General features: G+C 43.3%; 1 protein-coding gene across 3 annotated transcripts in view; it reads right to left on the reverse strand.

Annotated features, from left to right (window-relative positions):
• Positions 1-224: 224 nt before the first annotated feature.
• The window catches only part of LOC110516366 (receptor expression-enhancing protein 3-like), a 39970-nt gene continuing 27845 nt past the window's right edge, over positions 225-12349 (reverse strand). Inside the window, exons 7-9 of one of the 3 annotated variants that reach the window (XR_005039102.1) lie at positions 7492-7628; positions 814-1153; positions 225-751 (exon numbers count right to left, since the gene is read on the reverse strand). Coding sequence is in view for 1 of the 3 variants with exons in the window: in XM_036959701.1 (XP_036815596.1) it covers positions 1079-1153; positions 7492-7628 (212 nt within the window). In the remaining 2 variants the exon portion in view is untranslated. Of the gene's footprint in view, positions 1154-7491; positions 7629-12349 lie in introns of all 3 variants that reach the window. The other 2 variants (XR_005039101.1, XM_036959701.1) reach the window with 2 other exon arrangements.

A 12349-nucleotide genomic window follows, 5' to 3' on the forward strand; every position in this document is an offset into this window, starting at 1 on the left:
TACTTTAGAGCAGGGCCCATTGGGTAGTGCACTACTTTAGAGCAGGGCCCATTGGGTAGTGCACTACTTCAGAGCAGGGCCCTATGGAACCCTATTCCCTACGTAGTGCACTACTTTAGAGCAGGGCCCATTGGGTAGTGCCCTGTATAGGGAATGATGCCATTTGGGACACATATAACAGGCTTCTCTGTTCCCTTTCTCTCATCATTGGTTTATTCCTCCGGAAGGAATAAGGGACACTTTTTGGTCAGCTGTTACTTGGTAACAATCTTTTTAAGTGCCAGAATGATCACTATTATAATGTATTCTACTATTTAAAATCAGCTAAACTCAAAATACAAGGCAGCATATATGACAAAATGAAGCTAAATGAATTATATAACCCCTCAAAAAAAAAAGACAAGATCCTAAAAAGTCCACATCCTCACATAAAAACAACCCAGAATATAAGATCCATGCAACAACAACACTTAACTAAAAGGCAGGAAACCTTAAGATTCTTTCTGTACAGCTACCGCTGTACGATGGTTTAAATACACACAGTCAGAATAATGTCATAAATATAGTGAGTTGGTGGTTCATTTAAAAAGAGACAGATGCTCCCAGCGTGAATAGAATTAGACCCCAGGACAGTTTAAAAAAAACACCAGGAGAACAGTTCCACAGCATCGTTCTCCATAGAATGGATGGTCTAACATGTCAGTAGTCACTGATATGGATGTTGGAGCCGTCAGTAGTCACTGATATGGATGTTGGAGCCGTCAGTAGTCACTGATATGGATGTTGGAGCCGTCAGTAGTCACTGATATGGATGTTGGAGCCGTCAGTAGTCCTTCCTGAATTGTTGACTGATTTCCTGGTCCGTCCCAAAAAGCCTATTCCCATTCTCGTGCACTACTGTTGGCCAGGGCCCATAATGCACTACTGTTGGCCAGGGCCCATAATGCACTACTGTTGGCCAGGGCCCATAATGCACTACTTTTAGCCAGGACCCACCATGCTCTGGTCAACAGTAGAGCACTACAGAAGGAAACCCATCCATGGCACCAGCCAGCAGTCACGTCTCCTAGACTGTTCATTACATGGCACTGTAGGTAGCAGCAGTCAGAACCGGCCTCCGCTTTCCTTTGATCTTCAGAGATCCATAACGGGCCTGTTGGACAGAACAGATTATTTATCATCATCAGACTGGTGTAACTCTGACCTAGTTAATATACGATAACAAGCATTACAGCCTCCTGAAACAGAACAGACCATCAGACTGGTATAACTCTGACCTAGTTAATATACGATAACAAGCATTACAGCCTCCTGAAACAGACCATCAGACTGGTATAACTCTGACCTAGTTAATATACTATAACAAGCATTACAGCCTCCTGAAACAGACCATCAGACTGGTATAACTCTGACCTAGTTAATATACTATAACAAGCATTACAGCCTTCTGAAACAGACCGTCAGACTGGTATAACTCTGACCTAGTTAATATACTATAACAAGCATTACAGCCTCCTGAAACAGACCATCAAACTGGTATAACTCTGACCTAGTTAATATACGATAACAAGCATTACAGCCTCCTGAAACAGACCATCAGACTGGTATAACTCTGACCTAGTTAATATACTATAACAAGCATTACAGCCTCCTGAAACAGACCATCAGACTGGTATAACTCTGACCTAGTTAATATACAATAACAAGCATTACAGCCTCCTGAAACAGACCATCAGACTGGTATAACTCTGACCTAGTTAATATACGATAACAAGCATTACAGCCTCCTGAAACAGACCATCAGACTGGTATAACTCTGACCTAGTTAATATACTATAACAAGCATTACAGCCTCCTGAAACAGACCATCAGACTGGTATAACTCTGACCTAGTTAATATACTATAACAAGCATTACAGCCTTCTGAAACAGACCATCAGACTGGTATAACTCTGACCTAGTTAATATACTATAACAAGCATTACAGCCTCCTGAAACAGACCGGACCATCAGACTGGTATAACTCTGACCTAGTTAATATACTATAACAAGCATTACAGCCTCCTGAAACAGACCATCAGACTGGTAGAACTCTGACCTAGTTAATATACTATAACAAGCATTACAGCCTCCTGAAACAGACCATCAGACTGGTATAACTCTGACCTAGTTAATATACTATAACAAGCATTACAGCCTTCTGAAACAGACCATCAGACTGGTATAACTCTGACCTAGTTAATATACTATAACAAGCATTACAGCCTCCTGAAACAGACCATCAGACTGGTATAACTCTGACCTAGTTAATATACTATAACAAGCATTACAGCCTCCTGAAACAGACCATCAGACTGGTATAACTCTGACCTAGTTAATATACTATAACAAGCATTACAGCCTTCTGAAACAGACCATCAGACTGGTATAACTCTGACCTAGTTAATATACTATAACAAGCATTACAGCCTCCTGAAACAGACATCAGACTGGTATAACTCTGACCTAGTTAATATACTATAACAAGCATTACAGCCTCCTGAAACAGACCATCAGACTGGTATAACTCTGACCTAGTTAATATACTATAACAAGCATTACAGCCTCCTGAAACAGACCATCAGACTGGTATAACTCTGACCTAGTTAATATACTATAACAAGCATTACAGCCTCCTGAAACAGACCATCAGACTGGTATAACTCTGACCTAGTTAATATACTATAACAAGCATTACAGCCTCCTGAAACAGACCATCAGACTGGTATAACTCTGACCTAGTTAATATACTATAACAAGCATTACAGCCTCCTGAAACAGACCATCAGACTGGTATAACTCTGACCTAGTTAATATACTATAACAAGCATTACAGCCTCCTGAAACAGACCATCAGACTGGTATAACTCTGACCTAGTTAATATACTATAACAAGCATTACAGCCTCCTGAAACAGACCATCAGACTGGTATAACTCTGACCTAGTTAATATACTATAACAAGCATTACAGCCTCCTGAAGCAGACATCAGACTGGTATAACTCTGACCTAGTTAATATACTATAACAAGCATTACAGCCTCCTGAAACAGACATCAGACTGGTGTAACTCTGACCTAGTTAATATACTATAACAAGCATTACAGCCTCCTGAAACAGACCAGACCATCAGACTGGTATAACTCTGACCTAGTTAATATACTATAACAAGCATTACAGCCTCCTGAAACAGACCGGACCATCAGACTGGTATAACTCTGACCTAGTTAATATACTATAACAAGCATTACAGCCTTCTGAAACAGACCATCAGACTGGTATAACTCTGACCTAGTTAATATACTATAACAAGCATTACAGCCTCCTGAAACAGACCATCAGACTGGTATAACTCTGACCTAGTTAATATACTATAACAAGCATTACAGCCTCCTGAAACAGACCATCAGACTGGTATAACTCTGACCTAGTTAATATACTATAACAAGCATTACAGCCTTCTGAAACAGAACAGACCATCAGACTGGTATAACTCTGACCTAGTTAATATACGATAACAAGCATTACAGCCTTCTGAAACAGACCATCAGACTGGTATAACTCTGACCTAGTTAATATACTATAACAAGCATTACAGCCTTCTGAAACAGACCATCAGACTGGTATAACTCTGACCTAGTTAATATACTATAACAAGCATTACAGCCTCCTGAAACAGACCATCAGACTGGTATAACTCCGACCTAGTTAATATATGATAACAAGCATTACAGCCTCCTGAAACAGACCATCAGACTGGTATAACTCTGACCTAGTTAATATACTATAACAAGCATTACAGCCTCCTGAAACAGACCATCAGACTGGTATAACTCTGACCTAGTTAATATACTATAACAAGCATTACAGCCTTCTGAAACAGACCGTCAGACTGGTATAACTCTGACCTAGTTAATATACTATAACAAGCATTACAGCCTCCTGAAACAGACCATCAGACTGGTATAACTCTGACCTAGTTAATATACTATAACAAGCATTACAGCCTCCTGAAACAGACCATCAGACTGGTATAACTCTGACCTAGTTAATATACTATAACAAGCATTACAGCCTCCTGAAACAGACCATCAGACTGGTATAACTCTGACCTAGTTAATATACTATAACAAGCATTACAGCCTCCTGAAACAGACCATCAGACTGGTATAACTCTGACCTAGTTAATATACTATAACAAGCATTACAGCCTCCTGAAACAGACATCAGACTGGTATAACTCTGACCTAGTTAATATACTATAACAAGCATTACAGCCTCCTGAAACAGACCAGACCATCAGACTGGTATAACTCTGACCTAGTTAATATACTATAACAAGCATTACAGCCTCCTGAAACAGACCATCAGACTGGTATAACTCTGACCTAGTTAATATACTATAACAAGCATTACAGCCTCCTGAAACAGACCATCAGACTGGTATAACTCTGACCTAGTTAATATACTATAACAAGCATTACAGCCTCCTGAAACAGACCATCAGACTGGTATAACTCTGACCTAGTTAATATACGATAACAAGCATTACAGCCTCCTGAAACAGACCATCAGACTGGTGTAACTCTGACCTAGTTAATATACTATAACAAGCATTACAGCCTCCTGAAACAGACCATCAGACTGGTATAACTCTGACCTAGTTAATATACGATAACAAGCATTACAGCCTCCTGAAACCCTTTGAAAAGACTGAAGAATAAGACCCTTGTATAGAGATTGTAGAGGTGGTCACCAGTCTTTCCTCAGTCCAGATCACTTTCAGTGTCAAAAAGCAGAGATGATTTATTTAAACATTCTAATGTAACTTTAAACCAATAAAAACAGCACAGCGGCTATATGCCTGGTCTAATACATTATCACAGCATAGTGGCTATATGCCTGGTCTAATACATTATCACAGCATAGTGGCTATATGCCTCCTGGTCTAATACATTATCACAGCATAGTGGCTATATGCCTGGTCTAATACATTATCACAGCATAGTGGCTATATGCCTGGTCTAATACATTATCACAGCATAGTGGCTATATGCCTCCTGGCCTAATACATTATCACAGCATAGTGGCTATATGCCTGGTCTAATACATTATCACAGCATAGTGGCTATATGCCTCCTGGCCTAATACATTATCACAGCATAGTGGCTATATGCCTCCTGGCCTAATACATTATCACAGCATAGTGGCTATATGCCTCCTGGCCTAATACATTATCACAGCATAGTGGCTATATGCCTGGTCTAATACATTATCACAGCATAGTGGCTATATGCCTGGTCTAATACATTATCACAGCATAGTGGCTATATGCCTGGTCTAATACATTATCACAGCATAGTGGCTATATGCCTGGCCTAATACATTATCACAGCATAGTGGCTATATGCCTGGTCTAATACATTATCACAGCATAGTGGCTATATGCCTGGTCTAATACATTATCACAGCATAATGGCTATATGCCTGGTCTAATACATTATCACAGCATAGTGGCTATATGCCTGGCCTAATACATTATCACAGCATAGTGGCTATATGCCTGGTCTAATACATTATCACAGCATAGTGGCTATATGCCTGGCCTAATACATTATCACAGCATAGTGGCTATATGCCTGGCCTAATACATTATCCCAGCATAGTGGCTATATGCCTGGCCTAATACATTATCCCAGCATAGTGGCTATATGCCTGGCCTAATACATTATCACAGCATAGTGGCTATATGCCTGGCCTAATACATTATCACAGCATAATGGCTATATGTCTGGTCTAACACATTATCACAGCATAGTGGCTATATGCCTCCTGGCCTAATACATTATCACAGCATAGTGGCTATATGCCTGGTCTAATACATTATCACAGCATAGTGGCTATATGCCTGGTCTAATACATTATCACAGCATAGTGGCTATATGCCTGGTCTAATACATTATCACAGCATAGTGGCTATATGCCTGGTCTAATACATTATCACAGCATAGTGGCTATATGCCTGGTCTAATACATTATCACAGCATAGTGGCTATATGCCTGGCCTAATACATTATCACAGCATAGTGGCTATATGCCTGGTCTAATACATTATCCCAGCATAGTGGCTATATGCCTGGCCTAATACATTATCACAGCATAATGGCTATATGCCTGGCCTAATACATTATCACAGCATAGTGGCTATATGCCTGGTCTAATACATTATCACAGCATAGTGGCTATATGCCTGGTCTAATACATTATCCCAGCATAGTGGCTATATGCCTGGTCTAATACATTATCACAGCATAGTGGCTATATGCCTGGCCTAATACATTATCACAGCATAGTGGCTATATGCCTCCTGGCCTAATACATTATCACAGCATAGTGGCTATATGCCTCCTGACCTAATACATTATCACAGCATATTGGCTATATGCCTGGTCTAATACATTATCACAGCATAATGTCTATATGCCTGGCCTGTCAGTATCGTTATTCTCAGACCATATGATATTTCAGAACTTGAGCTCTGATAACAGAAGAGATCAGTTGGTGTAGCACTTGCGAGGCACAGCTGAGAATAAATTTAAATAGTTTGCTTTATTATTTTTTATCTTTCTCAATATTCGATGTTGGCTTTTCAACACAAATGTTTGGTGATCAACCGGTTGGTGACCACTGCATTAGAGAGCTAGTATTTAACCTATCCAAACCAGAGGAGAGCAGCCACAGAGTGTGTTGTATTCAGACAGACATCTTTACAGTGTGTTGTATTCAGACAGACATCTTTACAGTGTGGTATATTCAGACAGACATCTTTACAGTGTGTTATATTCAGACAGACATCTTTACAGGGTGGTATATTCAGACAGACATCTTTACAGTGTGTTGTATTCAGACAGACATCTTTACAGTGTGTTGTATTCAGACAGACATCTTTACAGTGTGTTGTATTCAGACAGACATCTTTACAGGGTGTTATATTCAGACAGACATCTTTACAGTGTGTTGTATTCAGACAGACATCTTTACAGGGTGTTATATTCAGACAGACATCTTTACAGTGTGTTGTATTCAGACAGACATCTTTACAGTGTGGTATATTCAGACAGACATCTTTACAGGGTGTTATATTCAGACAGACATCTTTACAGTGTGTTGTATTCAGACAGACATCTTTACAGTGTGTTGTATTCAGACAGACATCTTTACAGGGTGGTATATTCAGACAGACATCTTTACAGTGTGTTGTATTCAGACAGACATCTTTACAGTGTGTTATATTCAGACAGACATCTTTACAGTGTGTTGTATTCAGACAGACATCTTTACAGTGTGTTATATTCAGACAGACATCTTTACAGTGTGTTGTATTCAGACAGACATCTTTACAGTGTGTTATATTCAGACAGACATCTTTACAGTGTGTTGTATTCAGACTTACATCTTTGCGAGCTTTAGAGCGCACGATCTTGACACTCTGGGACCTCCTCAGACCTCTCTGGGTGACAGCCTCGTCCTCTGAGAAAAGTTGTTCCCCCTCCTCGTCTGTCCTGTCCTCCTGATCATAGGCATAGTACTCTGGGGAGAAACGTCCCTATCAGTTAGACATGTCCATATCAGTTAGACAGGGTACTCTGGGGAGACATGTCCATATCAGTTAGACATGGTACTCTGGGGAGACATGTCCATATCAGTTAGACAGGGTACTCTGAGGAGACATGTCCATATCAGTTAGACAGGGTACTCTGGGGAGACATGTCCATATCAGTTAGACAGGGTACTCTGGGGAGACATGTCCATATCAGTTAGACAGGGTACTCTGGGGAGACATGTCCATATCAGTTAGACATAGTACAACTAAACCAGAAGAAGGTTAACTTGGTCTCCTAGGTCGTGTCCTCATGGTAGAAGTGCTGAGTCCGAGGGGGGCTGACTGACATTCTGACTGGTGTGTTGGAGAGAGAGAGAGAGAGACAGGCTGCCTGGGGACGGAGCCAATCACTGGGGATGAATTCCACAACAACCAACGGTGTTATCCCCTAACAGATTGCTATAACATACACTACATGACCTAAAGTATGTGTAAACTGTGCGGGACAGTCAAGTTCTTCCACACTGATCTCCACAAACCATTTCTGATTGGACCTCACTTTGTGCATGGGGGCATTGTCATGGTGAAACAGGAAATGGCCTTCCCCAAACTGTTGCCACAAAGTTGGAAGCACAGAATCATCTAGAATGTCATTGTATGCTGTAGTGTTAATATTTCCCTTCACTGGAACTAAGGGGCCCAAACCATGAAAAACAGCCCCAGACAATTATTCCTCCTCCACCAAACTTTACAGTTGGCACGATGCATTGGGGAAGGTAACGCTCTCCTGGCATCCGCCAAACCCAGATTTGTCCGTCAGACAGCCAGTTGGTGAAACATGACTCATCACTCCAGAGAACAAGTTTCCACTGATCCACAGTCCAATGGTGGCGAGATTTACACCACTCCATCACCACTACTAGCTGACTGGGGCTGTTCTGTAATACCATCACTGGGCTATGACCCCTACTAACTGACTGGGGCTGTTCTGTAATATCACTGGGCAATGACCCCTACTAACTGACTGGGGCTGTTCTGTAATATCATCACTGGGCTATGACCCCTACTAACTGACTGGGGCTGTTCTGTAATATCATCACTGGGCTACGACCCCTACTAACTGACTGGGGCTGTTCTGTAATATCACGACTGGGCTACGACCCCTACTAACTGACTGGGACTGTTCTGTAATATCACTGGGCTACGACCCCTACTAACTGACTGGGGCTGTTCTGTGATATCACTGGGCTACGACCCCTACTAACTGACTGGGGCTGTTCTGTAATATCATCACTGGGCTATGACCCCTACTAACTGACTGGGACTGTTCTGTTCTGCAATACCATCACTGGGCTATGACCCCTACTAACTGACTGGGACTGTTCTGTTCTGCAATACCATCACTGGGCTATGACCCCTACTAACTGACTGCGGCTGTTCTGTTCTGTAATATCATCACTGGGCTATGACCCCTACTCACTGACTGGGGCTGTTCTGTAATTTCATCACTGGGCTACGACCCCTACTTATTGACTGGGGCTGTTCTGTAATATCATCACTGGGCTACAACCCCTACTAACTGACTGGGGCTGTTCTGTTCTGTAATACCATCACTGGGCTATGACCCCTACTAACTGACTGGGGCTGTTCTGTAATATCATCACTGGGCTATGACCCCTACTAATTGACTGGGGCTGTTCTGTAATATCATCACTGGGCTATGACCCCTACTAACTGACTGGGGCTGTTCTGTTCTGTAATACCATCACTGGGCTATGACCCCTACTAACTGACTGGGGCTGTTCTGTAATATCATCACTGGGCTATGACCCCTACTAACTGACTGGGGCTGTTCTGTAATATCATCACTGGGCTATGACCCCTACTACTGACTGGGGCTGTTCTGTAATATCACTGGGCTATGACCCCTACTCACTGACTGGGGCTGTTCTGTAATACCATCACTGGCTATGACCCCTACTAACTGACTGGGGCTGTTCTGTAATATCACTGGGCTATGACCCCTACTAACTGACTGGGGCTGTTCTGTTCTGTAATACCATCACTGGGCTACGACCCCTACTAACTGACTGGGGCTGTTCTGTAATATCATTACTGGGCTACGACCCCTACTAACTGACTGGGGCTGTTCTGTAATATCATTACTGGGCTACGACCCCTACTAACTGACTGGGACTGTTATGTGTTGTGAGTCACAACAGCTGCCATTCTACCAGCCTCCACCAGGGGGCAGCAGTAACATAGTAACTGCCTCCAGTCCTCCTTTCCTTTGTTCCTGTAGTCACATCTGCTCTCCATTCTAGAAAGATCCTTGGGATCTGGAGCCACTATTAACTCTACAAGGCTGTTCATATTTGTTTGAGGATTTAAACTTTCTGCAACCTAAGAAATGTGTTTTTTATGCTAGCCTTCACACAGTCCAAGGCAAACTGGTATCAGATGAAGCAATTGAGCCCTATTGGTTGACAGCTGTTTTAGGAGAAACATCTAATTCTCCACATCAGATATCATTTTCCTAGTATGACAAAGGTGAGGAGCCCATTCCATTCATCCCACTAATGATCTATTTATCTGTCTTCTAGCATACCTCTGACTGGTCACAGCTGAGCTAGTCCAGTCCAGAACAGCCCAGAGCATACTTGCGTGATGATGAGTAATGAGACTTTCCCTCCCTGAGAACAGAACCAACCAACCCCTCCCAACCCCAACCAACCTGAGGAGAACAGAACCAAATCCCTCCCTATACTGATCCTCTGTCAACCTGAGGAGAACAGAACCAACCAACCCCTCCCTATACTGATCCTCTGTTAACCTGAGGAGAACAGAACCAACCAACCCCTCCCTGTACTGATCCTCTGTCAACCTGAGGAGAACAGAACCAACCAACCCCTCCCTATACTGATCCTCTGTCAACCTGAGGAGAACAGAACCAACCAACCACTCCCTGTACTGATCCTCTGTCAACCTGAGGAGAACAGAACCAACCAACCACTCCCTGTACTGATCCTCTGTCAACCTGAGTAGAACAGAACCAACCCCTCCCTGTACTGATCCTCGATCAACCTGAGTAGAACAGAACCAACCCCTGGGTTAACCCCTCCCTGTACTGATCCTCTGTCAACCTGAGTAGAACAGAACCAACCCCTGGGTTAACCCCTCCCTGTACTGATCCTCTGTCAACCTGAGGAGAACAGAACCAACCAACCCCTCCCTGTGCTGATCCTCTGTCAACCTGAGGAGAACAGAACCAACCAACTACTCCCTGTACTGATCCTCCATCAACCTGAGGAGAACAGAACCAACCCCTCCCTGTACTGATCCTCTGTCAACCTGAGGAGACACTACATAGGGAATAGGGTGCAGAATGGAACCACCACATCTGAACTTTCAGCTGGTCACACTACACAGGGAATAGGGACACTACATAGGGAATAGGGTGCACTACATAGGGAATAGGGTGCAGTACATAGGGAATAGGGAGCACTACATAGGGAATAGGGTGCAGTACGGTTGTCTAGCAGTGATCAACAACCAATTCGAAAGAGCATGAAGAAGTTTGAAAATCATAGAAATGGGCAAATGTTGTACAATCCAGGTGTGCAGAGCTCTTAGAGACGAACAGCTGGAATCACTGGCACAGCTCTTAGAGACGAACAGCTGGAATCACTGCCACAGCTCTTAGAGACGAACAGCTGGAATCACTGGCACAGCTCTTAGAGACGAACAGCTGGAATCACTGGCACAGCTCTTAGAGACGAACAGCTGGAATCACTGGAACAGCTCTTAGAGACGAACAGCTGGAATCACTGCCAAAGCTCTTAGAGACGAACAGCTGGAATCACTGGAACAGCTCTTAGAGACGAACAGCTGGAATCACTGCCACAGCTCTTAGAGACGAACAGCTGGAATCACTGGCACAGCTCTTAGAGACGAACAGCTGGAATCACTGGCAGAGCTCTTAGAGACGAACAGCTGGAATCACTGGCAGAGCTCTTAGAGACGAACAGCTGGAATCACTGGCACAGCTCTTAGAGACGAACAGCTGGAATCACTGCCACAGCTCTTAGAGACGAACAGCTGGAATCCCTGCCACAGCTCTTAGAGACGAACAGCTGGAATCCCTGCCACAGCTCTTAGAGACGAACAGCTGGAATCACTGCCACAGCTCTTAGAGACGAACAGCTGGAATCACTGGCACAGCTCTTAGAGACGAACAGCTGGAATCACTGGCAGAGCTCTTAGAGACGAACAGCTGGAATCACTGGCACAGCTCTTAGAGACGAACAGCTGGAATCACTGCCAAAGCTCTTAGAGAGGAACAGCTGGAATCACTGCCACAGCTCTTAGAGAGGAACAGCTGGAATCACTGCCACAGCTCTTAGAGACGAACAGCTGGAATCACTGGAACAGCTCTTAGAGACGAACAGCTGGAATCACTGCCACAGCTCTTAGAGACGAACAGCTGGAATCACTGGCAGAGCTCTTAGAGACGAACAGCTGGAATCACTGCCACAGCTCTTAGAGACGAACAGCTGGAATCACTGCCACAGCTCTTAGAGACAAACAGCTGGAATCACTGGCTGATAGGCACCCTACATCCTATAGAGGACACTGCTTTAGACCAGGGCTCATAGGGAGGGTTAACCCATGTTACTCATAGGGAGGGTTAACCCGTGTTACTCATAGG

This window comes from Oncorhynchus mykiss, chromosome 23, assembly GCF_013265735.2.
Source record: "Oncorhynchus mykiss isolate Arlee chromosome 23, USDA_OmykA_1.1, whole genome shotgun sequence".
Taxonomy (NCBI): domain Eukaryota; kingdom Metazoa; phylum Chordata; class Actinopteri; order Salmoniformes; family Salmonidae; genus Oncorhynchus; species Oncorhynchus mykiss.